At 42.2% G+C, this 21,900-nt stretch overlaps 2 protein-coding genes and 1 long non-coding RNA gene across 12 annotated transcripts in view; 2 read left to right on the top strand and 1 right to left on the bottom strand.

The window, feature by feature from the left end:
• Positions 1–11,855, top strand: part of LOC119011333 (nuclear receptor coactivator 2-like) — a 49,792-nt gene extending 37,937 nt beyond the window's left edge. For 2 of the 5 annotated variants that reach the window (XM_037084362.1, XM_037084363.1), the window contains 12 exons: positions 2,151–2,421; positions 2,548–2,772; positions 3,183–3,380; positions 3,470–3,578; positions 3,715–3,883; positions 3,988–4,308; positions 5,578–5,655; positions 5,768–6,200; positions 6,624–6,867; positions 6,959–7,112; positions 7,205–7,279; positions 7,381–11,855. In XM_037084362.1, the coding sequence (XP_036940257.1) occupies positions 2,151–2,421; positions 2,548–2,772; positions 3,183–3,380; positions 3,470–3,578; positions 3,715–3,883; positions 3,988–4,308; positions 5,578–5,655; positions 5,768–6,200; positions 6,624–6,867; positions 6,959–7,112; positions 7,205–7,279; positions 7,381–7,392 (2,289 nt within the window). In that variant the 3' untranslated portion in view covers positions 7,393–11,855. The remainder of the gene's footprint in view (positions 1–2,150; positions 2,422–2,547; positions 2,773–3,182; positions 3,381–3,469; positions 3,579–3,714; positions 3,884–3,987; positions 4,309–5,577; positions 5,656–5,767; positions 6,201–6,623; positions 6,868–6,958; positions 7,113–7,204; positions 7,280–7,380) is intronic. The other 3 variants (XM_037084366.1, XM_037084367.1, XM_037084364.1) reach the window with 3 other exon arrangements.
• LOC119011337 lies at positions 952–14,978 on the bottom strand. The gene is made up of 3 exons (XR_005072168.1): positions 14,863–14,978; positions 7,183–7,277; positions 952–2,307 (listed from the first exon to the last, which is right to left on the bottom strand). It is a non-coding gene; the product is annotated as an uncharacterized LOC119011337 (long non-coding RNA).
• The window catches only part of LOC119011335 (ATP-dependent 6-phosphofructokinase, platelet type-like), a 27,694-nt gene continuing 19,562 nt past the window's right edge, over positions 13,769–21,900 (top strand). For 4 of the 6 annotated variants that reach the window (XM_037084369.1, XM_037084371.1, XM_037084370.1 and 1 more), the window contains exons 1-4: positions 13,778–13,790; positions 14,967–15,248; positions 20,188–20,261; positions 21,718–21,795. In XM_037084369.1, coding sequence (XP_036940264.1) covers positions 13,784–13,790; positions 14,967–15,248; positions 20,188–20,261; positions 21,718–21,795 — 441 coding nt within the window. In that variant the 5' untranslated portion in view covers positions 13,778–13,783. Of the gene's footprint in view, positions 13,791–14,120; positions 14,251–14,966; positions 15,249–20,187; positions 20,262–21,717; positions 21,796–21,900 lie in introns of those variants that run through there. The other 2 variants (XM_037084374.1, XM_037084373.1) reach the window with 2 other exon arrangements.

Below are 21,900 nucleotides of genomic sequence, written 5' to 3'. Positions count from 1 at the left end.
GTGGGTTTAAAAAGTGGTGGGTAAAATTGTCCCGGTGGGCATTTAAATGGAATATTTTCAAGAGTCTGGGTGCGTGATTAACACGTCTGTCATATTTGAATCAGACAGATAATGACGCAGGCTCACAGCCCTCCTCCCTAATTGATTTGAATATGGGTCAGAAGATTCATGGCTTTGGTGAACATGTCTCCACTAAGGGTGGAAATCATAGTTTGATGATAATGACATATAAAAATAATTTAACCTAATTCGTGATTTAGCAGTGAGATTGATAGAACTGTGCGGCAGGCATCTGGATGGAATGGAAGTGTAGCAGTCCCTCTTTTTGATGGCGTTGGCTGCGTTTAAACACAACAAAGTGCAGCCACTTCAGAGTGTTGTCTGGCTTTTTTTTTTTTTTTTTTTTTTTTAAAGTGCAGGTGCTCTGAAACAGTTGAAGTGAGCTCCAGGAAGAGGCTGAAGGTCGGACGACTGAGGTTCAAAAGTCTGACAGTAGTTGTGCCTCCGGATGGCGGAGGCTGCTGCCGGCGGGGAGGTTGCCATTCAGAGGCTCCCGTCCTGGATGGTTTGAAGTTTTCAGATTAAAGTGTTGCTTTGTTGAGTTTGTTTTGGTGATGCCAGAAACTTGCTTTCTTTCTTTTTTTTTTTTTTTCATCCTTTCCCGGCCGTTTCACTTCCATCCTGTCTGTTATTTTCTGCCATGCGTTACTCAGAGAGGTACACACTTCTCCTCCATTCGTCTCTCCAGTGCAAAGAGGAATTTAGTTGATCTTTGACCTCTGAACCTGGCAGAAAAAAAACAAGGCAATGCACGTCCCCGTAGCGGTTACTTAGGAGAGGACGGCAGCAATCTCCATTGAAAGTTACCAGTAAGGTTTGGGAAACAGCTGTCACCCACTTCAGTCACCCACTGAGATCCCTGATGTTTTTAAAGCTAATTTGCATCCTTGTTTACTTGGCGGCAACCTGTTAGCTAACTGACACTGGATCAGACATGACACCTGAGCCTGCGTATCATCACGGTGTTTAGCATGAACCCACTGTAACTGTTTACACTGACAGGTAGAACCGGCAAGACTCACGCTGAGGTGGCACCACTCTGCTCGGACTAGCAGTCAAAGCTAAAGTAATTGCGCTAATATTCAAGGTTACAGTTTTGTATTTGGTTGTTTGTGTGTAGAAACGGACAGACAACAGTTCGTTTTATAATAGTGACCAACGGCAAAGCTTCGGTAGACAACATGCTGCCCTTGATGTGTCTCCATGCTATGTTCATTCTGTGTGTGTGTGTGTGTGTGTGTGTGTGTGTATATGCTGTGGCTAAACAGAACTGTGACTGTGTGTCTTACTGTACATCACACATGTCCTCATTAGTGCCGGCAGTTTATTTTTAGCTCCTCCTCTATTCATCAGCCAAACGGCCGGAGGAAACCATTCCTGTCAGTGCTGTACACAGTGTGTGTGTGTGTGTGTGTGTGTGTGTGTGTGTGAGATGCAGGTTAGATTTCACAGTAATACTGAAGTAGGTTTTCAGTTTAGGTAGATATCACATTTTGATGTCTTGCTCTCAATACGTGACATTTTCTTTTCTTCTAGTTGTTGTTTCGCTTCTTATCCTGATACCATTTAGTTATTTCATGTTGGCTATATTGATTAAACAACCAAAAGGTGGGGAATACTGTTTTCTTAATGCGTATTTGATACTATATTCATATTTCTTGCAGTTGTTTGAGGAATCTCAGCTCCTCAAAATACACCTGAGCTGAAAGTTCTCTTCTTCAAAAGCAAGATCATGTTTTTAGAAATAAGGTTTTTCTTTGCAGTAAAATACAAAGTTTTCTTGCAGTGATGTTTTTTTTTCCGATGTTGAAATCATATATTGAATTCAAGGATAATGCCTTGATTAAAATCTTCATGAGGAAAGGGCCAATTGGGGAAACACTGTAAGAGAAATGTTCAAAAATGAAAATCAGAAATCAAATCCTGTGAGTATGTTTTGGAATTTCTCTTGAGAATAAGAAGGAACTGAAGTAAGAAACTGTCCCACAATGATGTCTTTAAATTGCTTTGGTTGTAGGAATGTGTCTTGTTATTTATGGAACAAAACTACTTTTCTTCTAATCCTGTCTTTTTCCTGCGGCTGATTTCAGTCCAGTGAGCTGGAGGACCTGCTGGAGGACCTGCAGAGTGGCGGCCAGCAGCAGCAGCAGCAGCAGCAGCAGCAGCAGCAGATGTTTGGGAGCCAGCCGCCGGTCAGAAGACCAGCCTCCTCTTCATCTGCATCTTCCTCTGTGCCGCCTAGTTCATCTGTGGACAAACAGACCATCATCAGCAACATCCTGCAGATGACGGACAGCAGCAACAGCAGCAGCAGCAGCCCCCCCAACCAGCACAGAGCCTTCCCTCCCATCGGCCCCGCAAGTACGGCTGGCAGTTTCTGGATCTTTAGGATGTTTAATTAAACAAATCTTTATCATCTCTATAAGAGAATACCTTCATCATGTCTTTGTCTCAGGATATGTAAAGAAAATCTTATCTTCCGCCCAGCAGGCTTTAACAGTGCCAGGCCGGGCCAACCAGGTCGAGGTGCTCCCCCGGTCAGGAGTGCGTCTCTAGATGGCAGCATGGGTCCAAACCCCAGCGCTGCAAGGCCATTTCCTCCTCAGCACAGGAACAACAGCCCCTACTCCTTACTGCAGCAGCAACAGCAGCAGCAAAGCATGATGGGAACCCACGGAGGCATGACCAACCAGGCTGCGATGGCCAATGCAGGTCGGGGAAAAAGAAATAGTGTCCCGTCGCTTCTGCCTCAAAATTACTGTTTTCATTCTGGTGCAGCTTGAAGCAACAAATACACGCTCACACGTACGAGCTGACGTCATATCTTCAAATCATTCTTTGTAATTTTGGATGTTCAGCACTTTGGGATTCATTAGTTTTAATTACTTTTAATATCCTTGCAAATCCTTGCTGTCGACTTCATTGAATGCAGATAAAGGATTATTTCCAGGTGGATGACTGAAAAAAAAAACTAGTTTTAAACACAATTCTTGAATGAAGTTGTTTTGCACTGGATACAAATACTACTGACTATTTGCCTCTTCTGAGAAAAATTAAGTTTTGATATATAAAATGACACCAATTATTTCAAATTCTGATTATTTCTGTTTTCCTCAAACCAGGCATGATGAATAACGGGTCGATGCGGGGCTCCATGCAGCAGGGCTGGGGTCCACAGGGGCCCATGGGGGCCACCGCGGGGCCGATGATGGGCCAGGGGGTCGGACCCGGTCGCATGGTCCCCAACATGAACACTGTGATGGCGACGAGAGGCTTGCCCGGGTCCAGAGCCATGGTCAACATGCAGATGATGGGCAACGGTGAGAAAGGAAGAAATTCACGTCGACGTCAAACTCATCAAACCTGAAACGATTCTCGTGTTTCATGAGATTTTTTTTCTTCCCTTCAGAGATGGAGATGGCGACACCCGCCTACCCTCAGCAGCATGCTCCACCCAATCAGACTGCACCGTGGCCAGACAGAATGATGGCTATGGATCACTATGGAAACCAAAGCAGGTACGGCATTCATTTCATCCTAAACCATAAAAGAAGAGTCAACCAATGAAACGTAGACATGAGCTTCACTTTTAGTGGCTCAGATATTTTGGCCACTCTGTCTCTGATGTGACAATAACACTGAGTTACCTTCCAGGCCGCCGTACGGCGTCCCTCAGGGGGACGGGATGGGTTGCTGCGGAACCGGACCCGAGGGCCAGCCAGATGAAGGAGCCCTGCTGAGCCAGCTGTGCTCGATGCTGAAGGACTACGAAGGTCTGGAGGAGATCGACAAGATGCTGGGAATCCCGACGCTGGCTGGACAGGTGAGCCCCTTCCAACTGACCTGAGGCGTCGTCAGGCAGGAGAACAATATGAAGCCACTTTCAAAGCATTTGGGTTGACTTTTTATTTTATTCCCACCCTGCAGGCACCTATGTCGGAGCAGGACCAGTTCCTCGGCTCCCCGGATCCAGCGACCAGCATGAAGCCTCTCATGTACAGTCAACACTACGGCGGCCAGCCAGGCTACGGCGGCATGCCTCCCGACGGTGGGTTCCACGGCCCCTCCATGAGCGGCCACATGGGGCCGCAGAGGATGACGCCCGCTGGTTACCACCCGATGATGAGGATGCCTGGGAGCGTGGGGCCCAGACCGGTCGGGATGAGGCCAGGGGGGCCGAATCCAGGAGTGCCACCTCAGCCCAACAACATGAGGCTCCAGCTGCAGCACCGACTCCAGGCCCAGCTGGTGGGTGGAACCAAGTATTTTACGACTACTGGGAGGTCGTACTATTAGTTGTAGCTCATATCCTCACTGGAAAAATGGATACAAAAGCAGAAACTGACCTTTTTGATTCTTAGTTCTGCCGACAGGTTCTTGTTTGTTGAGGCTGATACTGATATTACGGAGCAAAACATTCTGCTATCAATATATCAGCCGATTTAAACACTTTGTTCTTTTGCAACGATGCCTTAAATGTCATTATTAAACACATATTTAAATACGTCTTTTGCATTACTCTACTACACAATATTGGCCAACATACACTCAGATACCTGTCGGGCTCTTCTTATTCATACCTGAGCACAATACAAATAAATACAAACATTCTTAGGAAGTGTTGACACACTCTGAATTAATCCGTCAGACCTCATTTACATGAAACAGACATGGTTGTCTTCACAGGCGCAGCCTCCGTCTGCTCTCCGCGCTTTTTGACTTTAATATATTTGATGCAGCAGCGCCGGCCGTGATGCCGACAGGGTTCACCGAGTCCAAACAGCAGCAGCCAGAAAGGAACAAATGTGTTTCAGCTTTCTGCCTTCATCAGCAGTTCCCTGCCGCTCAGACACTTAGCAGTGAACACACATGACATGTACACACACACACAAATTAATACACTCTCATAAAGATAATTGCGCACACAGAATGTACCCTGTGTGACTGACTGATGTTAACACATCTGACCCTTTCCAGGGACTGTACGCACAGTACTGTGTTCTAATCCTTTATCTGATCAAAGTGTGTGAGAATGTAGAATACAGTTTGTTTTCCTTTTTGTGAATTTTGTGTTAGTCCTTTAAATTTTGAAGGGGGGGCTTCCTTCCTAATCTGAACAGCCATAATTACAGTATTCATTCCGACGTATTTAAGTCTAGACTGCCACCTGGTGGAGAGTTGAGGGAAGACAGCTCGTGCATGTCAACCTAAAATAGCTCTGACAAGTTAGCAGCTCGCTCAGATGTGAGACACGACTCTTGCACTTCATTTGGCGCCGGTGGGGAAACAGTGAAGGTGAAATTTGAAAGAAAGTTCCAAATAAACCATCTGCCATCTGCAAACACTTGGAAGGAGTCATTTCAGGTGGAGGTTTGAACTCTTTAGAATATGTTGTAAGACGGCAATGATACATGCAGTGGATTCATTCAGTATCACCCTGAATATTTGACCCTTCAGAAGTCCTAAATATATAATTTTCAATGAATTAACGAAGCACTCTGTCCGTCCCTGATGTAGAACCGCCAGCCGATGGTGAACCAGATGAGCGGAGTGTCCAACATGAATCTACCTCTACGGTCTAACGTACCAAACCAGGTCCGTCTCTGTTACATGAGCCTTTAACACACTGCATTTGTGCTGATTCAAACTACAGAACCTCCTGATTTTATTTAGTTAATGTGTCACCTCCCTGTGTTCCTTCACACAGGGAACCCTCAACGCCCAGATGCTGGCACAACGTCAGCGCGAGTACCTCAACAACCAAATACGCCAACGCCAACAGCAGCAGCACGTGCACCAGCAGCGTGCCATGATGATGCGGACCCAGGGCATCAACATGCCGCCTAACATGCCCACCGGGGGCGCCGCTCCTACGCCGATGCCCATGGGCGGCACCAACCCGCGGCTGCCGCAGGGCAACCCGCAGCAGTTCCCCTACCCGGCCTCCAGCTACGGTACCGGCCTGCCCTCTCCTCCTCCACCTCCTCCTCCTCATCCCGGCTCCTCCAGTCCCTTCTCCTCCTCTCTCTCCCCCAGCCATCATCTGACTAGCCAGGGCATGATGGGAAATGTAGGCGGGCAGTACAGCGGGGTTATGAGTCCGCCATCACAGCACAGTGCCTTCCAGTTCAGCAGTTCAGGTATATCACTGGAGAACAGCCGCGGCATCACAGCAGCCTGTGTGAGCTTCATGGGCGGTGTAGTTTCTTTTTCTGTTGTGGTGGCGGGAATCAAACATAATCATCTCTGTTCAGACTGAAATCCTTTCTTTAAACTGACTGGGTGTGATTGAAAGTTGCATGATTAAGGTATTTTGGTCATTAAATCTGTTTTTGTGTGCAAATCAACAATGTTTCTGCTCTTATACTCGGATTAACACCTTTTCATGATTCCAGCTCTGTTATCGACCAATCAGGAGGCAGAATTCAGTCGTGTTTTCAGGGGCACAAAAATCTTCTCTTTCTTTGTCTGTCTTTTGCTCGGTGATGATTTTTGTCTTCTGTCCATGTTTAAAATCTGTTGTGATCTTGTTTGACCCCCCCAAAAATGTTGCTTCATTGTAGGAATGAGCCAGCAGCAGCAGCAGCAGCAACACCAGGACCCAGTGTCAGGCTTTCCATGTGGGGCCGCGACCCCGCAGAGCCCACTGCTGTCCCCCAGGATGGGGCAGGGTCAAAGCCCCATGCTGCAGCAGAACCAGGGCCAGGCCCAACCCCAGGGTCCGAACCAGGGAGCACCTCCGGGCTACCAGGCGAGCACCGACCACAACGGATGGCCCCAAGCTGCCAACATCTCCACCAGCAACAGGTAGGAACAGATGATGAATCACCAGATCAACATGATGGTTGGAGTCTTTTTTTTTTTGTGAGTATCGTTGACCCAGTTTGCCTCTTTACAGTGTGTACCCCCAACAGTCCCAGTCACAATACTCCACACAGCCCAACGGAGGAATGTACAGCAGCAACAACAACATGAACATGGCAGTCATGGCAAACAACGCTGGCAACATGAACCAGATGTCGGGACAGATGAGCTCCATGAACACTGAGCAGGTGAGAGATGACATAGTTTGCTGGTTATTTACTGTTTTAATGTTAATTTCATCATTTAATTTATACTCACTGTGTTATTTTCATCATTACAGGTGAGTGACAGCAGCCTGATCCTGGAGCAGCTGGTGGAAATTGACATGTTATCGCAAGACAGCGAAGCCAATTCTGTGAGTGAAGACAAACAAGACAAGTGACTTTCTTTACAAGTTTGAGTCAAAGATTTCACTTGATGAGTGACATGATTCTGATTTTCCGTCCTCTGTTTCAGAATTTCTGCTGACCCCGGCTGAGGCTGAGACAAGGTAACACAGGAGCCAATGCAAAAAAGAAAATGAAGAAAAACACTGACGCCTCCTCAGCTCAGCTCTCGGTGGAGCTGTGATGGAAACACTGCTGACTCGGTCACACCAGCCAACACAGAGGCACTCGAGAGAGACACGACATGTAAAACCTTCTGAACTGCATTCACTTCAGTGTGGCTCGCTACACTGATTTAACATTTTATGCAAAAAAAGTCAGAATTCACAGGGAGACTGAACCACTGAGCAGGAGGATCTAACAATCTGTGGACTCAGGGTGTTGTGGGGAACCCTGTATTTTAGCTGTTAACTGTGGTTCTTGGTTTGATCCTCAGTAATCAGACAACACCAGTTATATTTATCTGTTTTCTATACGCTGTAAATTCTCACATACACCCTGGTATCCAAACAACTTTGAGGCTGCTCCAAAAACCAAATTCATTCAAGAACGGGAGGTCTGTTTTCAAGAAAGGCTCCCTTCCTTCACTGATTGGAAACAGACACATTCAAGACAAACAGCAGTGAACTAATGTGAGCACAACAGAAGACAGGGAGGGAAATAACGACCGCTATTTGAGAATTTACAGTAGCTGTAGCAGTATTAGTTTTAGTCCCAGGTTGCAGTACATGGACCCACACATGCAGTGTTAGCTGACAGTCTGCGCTCTGCTCAGATGAATGTATGATCCCTCTCGAGTCTCTGGAGGAGTGTTTTGGTTCTGTGTGTGTGTGTGAAACCGAAACAACTCGACGTCGCGGTTTGGCGCTGGAGAAGTCGAGCGGTCGACGGGTGTAAACGGCACCTCTGGATTATTATTTTTATTTTTATTTTTTTTTACGGTTCTGTTTTAGAGCCTGACTGAAAAAATGTCAAATGAGAGAAATATTTTACAGGTATTTATAGTTTTGAAGAAGTTTTAGAGATTATTTGTATGACACAAATCAAGGATATCTTTCTTTAAGGAAATCTCTCAAAATGGTACATTTTGATGTCGATTTTAAAATTAATATATTTCAACTGCTGTAGTTACAGGGGAGCTGTATCCCTATTTAATGACTTTTTGAATGAAGGTGAATGTGTATAGATCGTGTACATACTTAGATTTATATAAAAGAAAAACAACCTTTTCCTCTAAGTGATATTGCAAAACGGCAGTTTGGAGATTTAGTCCAAAACATTTCTCAGAGAGCAAAAATGTTTCATCGGTCGAATTAAATCTCAGTGTTTGGAGCTTAAAGACCCACGAGACAACGAGACTACGGGTCAGTTAACTGACTTACTTCAATGTCAAAGATTGTACTGGACAAAATGTCAACCAAGTGTTCAGATACAGGCAGCATGGTTGAGCATGGGTTAGTTAATGTGCAAGCTAACTGGCTTATAATCAACTCGCTATTGCTATTTTTCAAAAGATTTGTATGTTATTGGCGATTTTCACCAAGTAGAAAAATGCTTGACACTCTGAGATATTTCTTTCTCTTGGTGTGTCGCTGCTGCATTTTAGCCACAGTGGGAATGTTGATCAGTCCACCATTTTGTGTCAGGGTCAAATATCTTTCAGAAATTTGTTACAAACATTCAAAATTCCAGTACATGAAGTATAAAAAACTTGAATATCATTTTGATTGTATGAATAACTTTGTTTATTGAACAAACACCTGTAAAACTAATGACATTCCCGTCAGTCTCAGCTGCTCTGTTTCTTGCTCTTGAGCGAATCTTAACATGCTAACATGCTAACATGCTAAAGCAGAAGATAAGCTGCCGATCCTGATCAGAGCTGAAGTCATACTGATCGTAGGCAGAATGTCTGCAGTCGGTCCAAACTTACATGGTTGTTTTTTTTTCTCCGTCCACTGAGATTTGACCAATGAAATGATTTCTGCCTCTCCAGCAGCTTTGCCTCTAAAGACAACAACACGTGTACATCAGCTGATTAAACTCCGCGCTGCTGCGGTTCATCTTGAAACGACACTTTCCGGCGGCGATGTGCCACATTACGAGCTCTCTGTCGCGAGGAAGGACGATTCAAAAGCCTGTCGTTTGTGTCCAGACACAATAATAATATGTGATGATTATAAATTCTCTCAGATGAATGTCTCTCAGTTTGACCTGGCCCGTATAAAAACAGATGAATGATGCTGAATTAAAGTTAAAGGAGACTACTAACAACCCAAAGCGATGCGGGCTCAAACTGTAGCGTTTTTGGGAAATGTCTCATCAAATCAATTTGAAAGGTGCTCTGTTTCTTCATTAGGTGCTGTCTCATATAAGCTTTTAATTGTGTAACTGGCAACACAGACTTCTGAATCCCTCCTGTCTTTTATTTCAGCAGGTCCAGAAGTCTGTTAAACACACACTGTAAGAGAACTCTGCTTTAAAACAAACAAGAAAACAAGAATGTGAAAATGCAAACTGACTGCAGAATGAAACACTGAAGAGTTTGTATTTGTGGTTTGTTTCCCTCCTCGCGTCCTGTCAGCTCTCGGTACGGTGAATTACAACTCCGGTGTGCGAGCAGATTGTAAAAAAGAGAGAGAACGTAAAGCCGTGCAGCGTTCCTGAATGTCAAACTCTCTGCAAAGATTTTTAAAAAAGGCAATCAGAGAGCGTGAACGTGAATGCTCGTGTACAGAAACTCCTGATGTCTTCAGATGAATTATTTCCTCTTGATTTTCACTGATACAGCATACGTACGTGTTGGAAGAAGAAGTTGTTTTTTTTTCTTAATTCATAGATGGATATTTTATCAACGGCAAAATACTGTAATTCATGTAAAGTACCTTAAGATGCTAAAAGACGAAGCATAATGCCTTAGATCTGTGATTCTCTGTCTGGTGTGGAACTGTCAACGGTTTACACGTGAGTCCCGTCCTGCTGAGCGAGTCTTCAAACTGTAGTTTTAACAAATACACAAGCAGGATTTTTATATTTTCCTCCCAAGAAGTGACGCTGGACGAGCTGTTCAGACCTGTTCAGACCTGTCAGCTCATTAATTAACAGATTAATAATCCCGTGTTAGCATTTTGTCAGCAAGACGCAAATAATTTGTAATTTCAATGTATCGCTACGTGGAGTTTGACTTACTGACCTCCTGACATTGACTATTATTATTATTATTATTATTATTATTATTATTATTATTATTATTATTATTAACAGCCAGAAATGGAGCAACCCCTCTTCCTGATGGAAGATTATTAAATTCTGATATTTAATACTTACAAAATTCAAAATATTACAGTTTCAATCACAACAAGAAGTCCTGTTTGTGAATTTTCATCTTTCAATAATGTTTTTTCTCCCAAACTCTTTTTCTCTCAAATGTTAAACTTTGTAGTTGTACAAAGACTAAAATAAAAAGCTTAAACAGTCCAGACTTCAAACTTTAAACCTTCCACAGATTGAATGTACATGAAAACAGATATTATACTAATTAGAATAAATGTCAAATTGAAGCGGGAAAATACTTTTTTCTTTGTTCAACAACTTGAGTGGCATCACTGCGCTGTTTAAAGTATATTTCACAGAGATCTTTGTCAGTTTTGTTAAAAAAAATGCTTATTTTTCCTTCTAACTTTTTTCTATTTAAAGCCACAATGTGTAGAACTTTTTTGAAATCTTAAATTAGTCTTATGAAGTGAAACGATCCTTTCTTTTGTGATTCTCCCACTAGATGGCGCTGACACACACAGCGGCTTTTTAAAGAAACAGTTCACCAAAAAATTCAAACATAGTCATCGTCATCCCCTCCAAAAACATTTCTGGAGCTTCACAGTAAAACAGCGTTGCAGAGTTCTCCTGAACGACTGAAGTAACGGGTGACGTGTTTCTTGCTCGAGGCTCAATCATACGATGACGTGAAAATAACGTCTTTTCAAATACATTTTGGATCTCTGGTCCTCCGTAGACTTGAATTACAACATTTAGGCAAATTCTGCAGCACTGTTTCGCTGTGAAGCTCAACAAAACCACAAAACTTCACCTGACTTTCCATCAGTACGGGGCTGAGAAGAGAATGACTGAAGAGAATTTTTTAAATTATCAGCAGGTTTGCAAAAAAAAAAACAAAAAACAAAAAAAACAACAATGCAGGCAGAGAATTAAAAAATATTTTCCATTATTCAGCGCTAAGCAACAGGTGTTATTTTAAACAGTGTGCAGCTCAGTTAAAAAGATTCAAATATTCACTCAGTAAATCTACCGAGCCTCCACAGACGTCGGTTCTGAAGAGTTCTGCCCTGATGTTCATATTAAATATCTCAGCAGTGACACGAAGTCCAGTCTGTACAGTTTATGATCACAGTGTGAGTGTGTTTATTATGCAAAAGTCCGGACGTTCACACCACTTTATGCAAGCTGTCGACTCTAATGTTGCTTTTGCCAATGCTGCTCGTTAATTTATGATTCATGCCACTGTAAATAAATTATTTTTATTGAGCCGGACCGCTTCTCGTCTCTTTATTTCACCCACCGCTTCTTTATTGTTTATTCATTATTTACAGGAACAGTAATGTGACACTGACGGCCTGTAAGTGAATGAATTATTGACCATTATGAAGCATGAAGTCCTGATTGTTCATCACTGATGTGGAGTGAGTTGTTGTGTGTGCAGTGAGCTCAGAACAGCAGCAGGGGGCGACAACGTCCAGGAACTTCACATGAGCAACAGTGACGAAGTGTAACTAAGTACATTTACTCAAGAGCTGTACTTAAGTATAATTTTGAGATACTTTTATATTGCTTGAGTATTCACACATTCCATGCCAACTTCCACTTGACCACATTTAGGAGGCGAACATTGTAGTTTTTGAGAATTACAGATGTTTGATAACTTTAGTTACTAGTTACTTTACAGATTTAACTCTACAACAGAACCAAATTAATTTATTCTACTGACAAATTAATTCAAAAACAAAGATAATCAGAAAATGCTGAATATTGAATCTGTTAATCTCCTTAAAGTTACTTATGTTTATACGTTCAGACTTTTACCATGATGATTGATATCTTATCATGCTATCAAATATGACTTTTTTGGGTTTTACAACACTCCATATTAATTTAGTTTCAGGTCATTGATCCTACAGACATCTTATCCTTGGCTTATCCTTGGACACTAAACATTTCTAAACAAAACTTATAATAAGCAAGATATCTCATTGTTCAATTTATGTCTGATCCAGCTGTTTTTCGAGCTTAACTCACATTAGTGGCTAACAAACGTCAGGTCGTCTCGGCCTCTGCTATTTCTACTTTTAGCCCCATCTTTTTAAAAACTCTGTCTCTGGCAATGCTGCTTAAATCTTCTGATTAAACTGATCCTCTGCTTACAAACCTACAAAGTTTTAGGACAAAGTTATAACGTATATCCACATCTAACAGGCCAATAGTTTGTACTGTTAAATCAGCAGGAAAAATCTGAAGCTGCTGCAGTGAAACATCCAGATTCATGTGGCATTCAAGAAGTTCCTCATTTCAGATGTGAAGCCTGCATGCAAGCGAGGAAGAGAGTCGCAGCCAAAAGTCTCCAGTCACGAGGGTTGATTAATAATACATGTGCAGATTCACACCACATAAACCTACACACTGTGTCGCCTCGCCTGCAGAAAGGAACTTGAAACTGGTCCAGGACCTGATGTCCTCTGCGTGCCCCCCTCCAATCTAATCACACAACAATGTTGCTGTCTGTTCCAGCTCACTCTCAAATAAACCCCCCTTGCATTATTATGAAATATAACAACTATTCACTGCGACACGCACAATAGATGCCGTGCTGTGCTTGGACAGAGTCACAGAGATAAAGCGAGCAGCTGATTGCTGAAGATCATGAACTTCATGAAAGGTCATGAATTCTGACTATTATACTGTTAAAACAATCATGTAGTAACAGTTAGCAATGGTTGCATACAAATATCATATCAATTTATTGTATATACACGCTAAAAAAAACCCAAAGGTGTTGCAAGACTTCATATAAATATTTTAGAAGTTTCTGAGATTTTTCTTATCTGCAGGTTATTGAATTCTTTGTTTCATCCACCACATAATAAATGTAATAATCTAATCTCTTAGTGCTGCAATATGTTAACTTCTTACAACACTCACTTCTTCATTGTTTGTATTCCAAAGAAACTCATGAATTGTTACTGAAAATGTTTAATTTCCTGACTGAAGGACATATTCTCACTGGTCATTGGTTGAACTATATTTCCACTGTACGTGATGTGGACGCTCATTGGTGGATTTGGCTGTCAGTCACGAGAACACGTCGGTCATTGGCTCTCAGGATCTAGCTTTGTCCCAGAGAGGCAAAGAGGGGTAGGAAAAGTAAGGACGTCTCACTCTGACTCTACTTCAAAAAACTGGGAATGAAAGGTGAACAAAACATGACATTATATTACAGAAATTCTGTTTTTAAAACAAGATAGTGATTAACTGTGATACAATTATATCAAATGTATCATAGGCAGAACTAGAATCATTCAATGTATTTTCATAATTATTTGAAATTGTGACATTATTATAATAATTAATTTTTCTATTAAAGTTTTAGTTTCTATGTATTATGTTCCTAAATCATAACATCCGATCTTTAAAACAACGAATATATTAAAATGCAAAAATATACACTTTGACTTAAAACAAATCACTGTACTATTACAAGTTTCATGCATGAAATACTATTAACTGATAGGAAACATTTTAGTTAAGGTGGAAAAAAGGCAATTTTCTCTTTACATGACCAGTGGCTTCCTTAGCCTCCAGCTAACTCTAGCAACTGCAAAAAACCTAAACATACAAACAAAGAATGTAAAATGCACAACTGCGGTGATAGGTATGTTATTTTCTTGATATGTTAATGATAGATTTAAAAACTACAGAAGTTGGAAGTCGGTCAAAGGTGGCATGGTGTGGTTAGTTAAATTTTCTAACAAGCCAACATCAAAATACAGCCGAGTAGGTTAATGTAGCTGAACTACTGTTGAACTGTTGACCAGATAAGAACTACAGAAGAATGTCAGGAATGCATTTCAATTAGTTTTCCCAAATTATTTGCATGATTTGATTTGTTTGTTTATCTTAGTATCCAGTCTAGCCTAGCTAAAGTGTGCGTTAGCCACTTAGCAAGCAAAGTGAACTGAGTTGAGCAGAAGACTTGTGTTTTATGACACCAAATCATTATTTAGTATAAAATTATCGTGTTATTTCTCTTTTTATTTAATCGTTTTAAGTGAATATCACATATTCATGTGGCTACTGTACTCTTGCTAACGTTCGCACACTTAAGCTAGGTATCGCAGCATAGGCTAACTGCCATTAATGACTCGGTTAGCTTGTAGCCACTACTCCTCACTCTTCTTCGTTCTACACTTATATATATTTATTTAAAGGTAGGTAAACTGGATATTTGTGCTCTAGAAGCTTGAACCACAATTAAATCACATACCTTTCTGTTGACTTGTTTACTGTGCCGTGTGTAAAGTGAGCGCTAGCTAACCCTAACTTGCAGGTCTTGGTAAACCATGGAGTGAGTCATCTCGCTCTGTGTAGGATCTTCGATCAGGGGGGTGTGTACGTGCGTCCTGAGGGCGGCAACCACTGCAGTCCTACTACGGCATCTCCTCATCCTCACACTCCCGACAGTGTCACTCGGTGCCGCAGGCTTCTTGAGTTGCGCTCGCTTCCATTTCTCGGCAGGTGACAAGGGAACCGGGGGACAGACGATGGCTGGCGCGGTGGCACCAAAGCGGCAGGACACCCGGAAATTCTTCGAGAATCTGTCCGGCGCTGGTAAATCCATTGCGGTGCTGACCAGCGGAGGAGATGCCCAAGGTAACGTTGCGTGACGGGAGTTCCGTTATCGGACAGTTGCGTTGCTGGGGTCTACCTTTATCACCGCTGTAACCGCAAAGAAGTGCTTCTCTAAACTGCAGGAAAACTAACCAAGCTCCCAACTCATGTTTTCTGGCTTTATGGTTAGAAAACGTTACGCTAATTTTGACCGTTTTCTCAAAGCAACACGACGGTTAAACCAGGAGCGTTAAGCTAGCTTAGCTGGTTTTAACATCAAACACGGATTTCTTTTAAAGTAGCTGTTGGAAGATTATGAGGAGCACATATTGCTGTTATGAGGATGTTGATGGTGGAGGTCTGTCAGAGGTAATCACCTGTATTTGACTGGAGGAATGACAGGAGCGCGTTAGCCAGAGAGCTGTCCGATAATGGATGTGTAGCCGCAAGCTCCGTCCGATAATGGACTCATGTAGGGACACTGTTCCTTGCTGTGAAGTAAATTAATGAAGGTGCGGTTTTAAAAACGTCTCCGTGCTTGACAGAGAGGAAAGTTGGGTTAATTACAGTCGTGCAGCTGTATTAGTTTTCTTATTATGTTTCTAATGTAGTATTTTATTTATTTATAGCCTGTTAAATGAAGCTGAATGGCGGTTATGCAACAGCTCCCGTTCACATTTTTCTGCAAGGATGCTGCACTATTAATCAAACAAATGTGCGTTTAGTGTCATATTAAACCATATTGATAATCCAGGATTGCTTTTAAACATTAGCACATGTTGAAACAGCTGCTTCTGGATCAGTAAGGCAGCACTAATATCAACAAGTGATCGTGATGAGTGGATAATTCAGAGACATCTCCTCCTTTATGTACATGGTGTTTCTTTATCACCATGCATCCTGCAGCTCTGCCTGACATTGATATATATGAGCTGTAAGAAATGCAGATGGCGCATGTGTGTGTGTGTTTGTGCATGCAGGACATGTGATTTAATCAGGAGTCCAGACAGAATGCGCTGACCTCACTGAAAGTCTAAATAATAAGATTACTCTTTTCAGACTGTCCATGTTTTCTACCTAATGATGTATATTACAGCTGTACCCATTTATTAATAACTGCATTAAAACCCCGTCGTGCTCTTCTGCGAACATGGAAGCATCAAAAGTTGCCAAAGTTATAATGTAATATACAATAAAAGTTAAATGAAGTAACTGTGATTGAATTAACTTCCGGTCAGAGGCCAGTATATCACAGTAGATGTGTAGAAACACGTGTCTTGCATCACGGAGGATGAGTCGTGAGAGGACCAGAGTCAAGCCATCCGGACCGAAACACCTCACATCCGAGTGAACCTTTCACAGTAAACGTGCTCCATCCCAGTTTTGAGATTCGGTGCTTTAATTCTGAAGGATTCATCTGTTGACTTCCGGTGTGTTTGCTGGGCTCTTGACACATCCTGTTGCAGGAGGGATGAGCAGCCTACGTGAGGAGCCGCAAGTATGCAGCCATGTCTCGTGCTGGTGAATGGAGGAGGAAAAAGGGAACTAATGCAAATAAAAAACAACATTTAATGCTTTAAAACTCAAGTTTCTATTATATAAATCATTATTATTATATTATGATGATGATGATTATTTGTGCAGTATCTCCAGAAATGTATCATTGCATTAATTATCACCCCTACATGTATTTTTACCCTGACACGTATCCAACAGTACACCTCCTTCTATGGTTTGTGCGCTGCTATCTCTTCACACAGGGCTGCAGGTTCACCACAGCTATTGTTGGCTTGTTGCGTAACACCGTGTGCCTATAGGCTGCCACTGATGTGATATCTGACTGCAGTGAATCACAGCTGTTCGCTCTCGTGCTGGGTATTACAGCCAGCCTCTGCGGTATTAATGTGTAATGCCGTGTTTTAATCCCGGCAGCATGATCGAAGCTTCACGCCAGAGCGAGGCTGTAGTGTTGAAGTGACGCACGGTGTCAAACATGTGTGAACTGGTCCTGATTTCCTCTTAATCATAAACAACAAAGCGGCAGCTGGATTGGGTTCAGGACTGTACAGGAGCTCGTGGGATGACTGTAAACGAGAGTGCAGGGATGTGAAATGACTGTCAGCCTGTGTGCAGACGACGAATCAAATTCAAACTAAACAAATGAAGAAGAGAAAACTACTTCATCTGAGTTGATCATCTTTGCTGTGGAAGATGTTCGTTAGTTGTGGGAGCAAAAGCTAAAATATAAAGAATGAGGTCATATGAATATCAGAATATTAGTATAAAGTTTCTGACCTCATCTGTGGATGGATGGAGGATGGATCTCGACCCAGAATAGACCCCATAAACTTTTGGTGTTGATATGGATAAAGGGACAGCCTCAGAAATGTTTTCTCGATCATTTTACTAGTGTGAGATGGGGCGTTTCTCGATAGACTGTAGTACGTGCTCCACTGAGGAACATTTTAGACTTTAGAATATATTAGATTGTTCTTCCCATGTTCAATTCACAATCAAAAACTAGATTGATAAACAAATATAAAAGAACATACGTGAGTTACACAAATGATGATTTATGATGTTACCACGAAGGGACTATAGGGATTTTTTGTCAGCCGACATCGGCAACTAGTCTGATAAGAAGACAGATATCTTCCCCTTTTCTGTATTTAATGCACACCTAAGGATAGGAAAGGCTCACGTGTTTAAAGCAAATATAAATGATTTAGTATCTCTTCGTTGTCTTCTTCTTCTTCTTCTTCTCTGTTGCTATGGTTACTGGACCACCTTTAAAGTTTCCAAAAGCCACCGCCTGTACCAGAGTTTGTAAACTCAAAGAATACTCTCAGAGTATTTGTTGTAAGTTTCACGGTGTAGACGGAAGGACAATATGTGCAGAGTGTGAAGTGTAAATCACCTCTGTGCTTGTTGAAAATCAGATTTTTAAGAGGCGACATTTTAAGTTGTAAGTCAGTCCTGCTCCAATATTCAGCAAACACAAAGCGTGACATGGAAACCTGAAGCCGCCAGTGCACAAACACTGAGACCAGACTTTACTTATTCATTTATTCTGGAATTTTTAATGAAGGCAGAAGGAATAACTGACATTTTGTATGGGATTTTAATGTGGTAAACCATGTCATTAGAGAATTATGTATGCCTTCAGTACATGTGTGGAGAGGATTTTTAACCTTGCCCAGAATTTTCCTCCCACCCTGAGGAGAAAACATGCACGCACGCACGCACATACGCATATGCACACACACACACACACACACACACACACACACACACACACACACACACACACAGGAGATGTTTAGTCACTGCGGCAGGCTGGAGGGAAGCTCTCACAGCGTGTCATGGATTATGAGTATAAGAGCTCAGCTGGAGCCTGGAGATGAGAAACGTTCATGTCGCTCACGACCATTAAGAATTAATTTGCTGTATTCTGTTTTTATCAAACTCTTTAAACATATTGTCCAATTCAAACCCAGTTCACACGTTTCCGCAGATCCCCCTTCGACCAATCAGCATCGTCCTGGTCTCTTAGCAACACTACCTCATCCCGTCAGCGCTCGTTAGCGTACAGCGCGGCCCGCGAGCACATCCAGGCTGGAACACTGTGTTTCTTTCTGTGAGGGTAACCCCCTCCGGTGTGCGTTGTAACCTGCATTTAAATGTTACAGCTCCATCCTCGAGTGCCGCAGCAGTTATAGAAATGAACTGTTTATTTAATTCTGTGAGGTAACTAGGATATGAATATTATCAGAAACATGTCCAAAAAGATCTCAGATGAACAACTTTTCTGTACAAATCTGTACATGTTTTTACTGCATGTTGTTCATAAAGACACTATGCAGTGCTGTGGTCTGTATGAACTCAGCGTCCTCATCCAGTAGTCACAGCCCATGCAAATTCTGTGGACGAAGGCCAGTGAATGGGACATGTTGTTTGAAAGCATATCGTGTGGGAGGATATTTGGCTGCGAGGTGCAGATTGTGCCTGCTGCCTGCTCGGACGCACTCATGCTGCCACACAGAGCGAGCCCAGAAATATATAACATGTCATCATCTTTGTGTGGTAGGAAAGAAGAGTAAGGACGGTCGAAATGAAGGTTTTCTTTTTTATTGTTGTCTTTTATTGTTGTCTTCCACACCCAGTCTGTCCGTCGGGCACATTAAAGTTTTATCACAGCTCTCAATCTGCATGCAGGTCACAGCGCCGAGGCAAAATGTCAGACTGTCTGTCAGCCAGTTATACATCAAATATATATATATATATATTTATTTTTTTTAATCCATCAATACTGCCGGGATGTCAGCCAATTTCACTAAGTGCTCTGGCAGACACATCTGTGTTTTGGCACAAGATCCTCGAGGGCTTTCTCTGTCGCTTTCTCTTTCGACCTCTTTACCTCTCCTGCTGTCTGCTGGTCTGTCTGGCTTCTGCCGCTCCCTCTTCCTTGTTTTCTCTCTCTCTCTCTCTGTGTACGTATCCTCCAAAGAGTGGAAGAAGGAAGCTTTGTTAATCTCCACTTGGAATAGCAAATAGAGCTGCAATTAGTCAAATTAATCGATTTTGAAGTTGATGATTTGCTGCTGTTTGTGGGCATTAATGATGACATGAAGAGTCTCTGAGTTTTGGACTGGTGGTTGGACAAAAGAAGAGATTTGTAGATGTCACTTTTTCTCAATTTTCTGATCGATTAATGGTAAATATAATGGGTAGATTGACTGATAATGAAATGGTTTGTTAGTGGCAGCCTGAGTTGGACAAGTATGATAGTATGATGTTTCCGATAAGAGTTTGGCTGTAATTTGCCTGCATAAAGGTCAAACTGAGTATAGCAAAGACTCCTGAATTGCATGTTTTAAAAACAGCAGTTTGTGTACATCATTTGGCTATTTGGATACCGTGTCAAACACATCAAGACAGGCACGAGAATGCTTTTTGAGAACTCTTCTCTCTCCTCTTGCAGGTATGAATGGTGCGGTCCGGGCTGTCGTCCGAATGGGCATCTACGTGGGGGCAAAAGTCTACTTCATCCACGAGGTGAGACGTGACTCATGACTCAGGCTCCAGACGGGGCCTCCGGGGAGTCTGCAGCCTCCATCACACTCGACACTGAGACAGATTAGTGCTGACGACTTGGGCTTGGGTTGTCTTTGAGAGAGCCAGCAGGAGCCAAAGACCTGGTTTTACAGAGTCCTGCAAAGTCTGGGTTTGTTAAGTTTAAATTTAAGTTAAGTGTTGCTGAAACCTCAAATAAGACCTGAAATAGAATTAAATCTGAAAATTGTATTCATCACTTGCAGAAACAGGCCTTTATATTTCCTATAAATGTATCCTTACCCTTCATCTATACAAGCTCAGTCTCCATGTCATGTTTTCAGTTGGATGAACATCTCATTTATCCCCAGAGGGAAATTATACTTCCTGTTTCTCACTGAAACTATTTACACTCCCTATAGGATCCATCTTTATTTATAACCCAGTGGAAGTAAGGCAAATACTTGCATTCATATCAGCTGAATGTACAACACAGATTCTTCTGATGCGTCCATCCTGAACACTGGCTTGTTCATATTGGAAAGCTTCATTTCAAATGCATTTATTACAGATAAAAACGAGTCAAACTGAGTCTTAAAAAATAAAAACAACTTGTGGCATCTCCACCCAGGTTTACATGGTTAATATTCCAGGTAAACTCTTTGTCTTGATTACTAATTATAGTTGAAGAATACCCAGTGTGGCACTAATTAAGGATAACCTGCACCAGAATTATAAATCACAGTGATTTAATATCAAAAAAGGAGGAGCAAAAATAACTCCCTGCTTCCTGAACTCCATCCAGTTCTTCGATATCGAATGTCTGAGGATATTTTTACAGTTTCTAATCAGCATGACGCCACCGATGGCAGTGACACGGGCAGATACAGACGATCTGGTCTCAGTGTGGATATAATTGGATTACCAGGGGCGGACTTCATCCTTCACTGTCTGCACTGCCATCCCCATCAGCCTCGAGTAACCACTGGGCTGTGAGTAATGACAGCAAAGTGCCACGGTTTATTTTTGGTTTGGACTCCAGCTGGCTGCAAGACCCGCAACTAATGATTATTTTCATTGCTGATTAATCTGTTGATTGTGTGCTTGAGTAACGGATCATTGTCTGGTCTGTAAAATGGTGAAAAATGTTTATCAGTGTTACCTTAAATGTCTTCTTTTGTCTACAATGCAAAGATATTAAGTTTACTGTCAAAGAGGTGGAAAGATACCAGAAAATATTGACATTTAAGAAGAGAACAGGTGGTCATTAATGTAAATGAATTTAAATTCTGAAATATCTGCCAACCAGATCAATAGCTTGATACCAAAGAAAAGCAGAAACTTTGTTGGTTAAAGCTTCTTAAATATGAGGATTTGCTGGATGTCATTCTAGATTGAGTTTAAGTTTTTAGTCGTGAAGAGTCCAGTGAACACTCTTCATATTTGTCTCTCCTCTCAGGGGTACCAGGGGATGGTGGACGGTGGCGACAACATCAAGGAGGCGACGTGGGAAAGTGTCTCGAGCATGTTGCAAGTGGTGAGCGGAGCTTTCTGCTGCTGTTTCTGGTCACACTGTCTTAACAAAGGATGATTAAACTTTCCATATTTCACCTATACCTGTATTATTCACCTGTCATTTTAA

This window comes from Acanthopagrus latus, chromosome 21, assembly GCF_904848185.1.
Source record: "Acanthopagrus latus isolate v.2019 chromosome 21, fAcaLat1.1, whole genome shotgun sequence".
Classification (NCBI taxonomy): domain Eukaryota; kingdom Metazoa; phylum Chordata; class Actinopteri; order Spariformes; family Sparidae; genus Acanthopagrus; species Acanthopagrus latus.
Note: the sequence above shows the minus strand (reverse complement) of the source record. Positions and strands in the feature narration are given on the sequence as shown.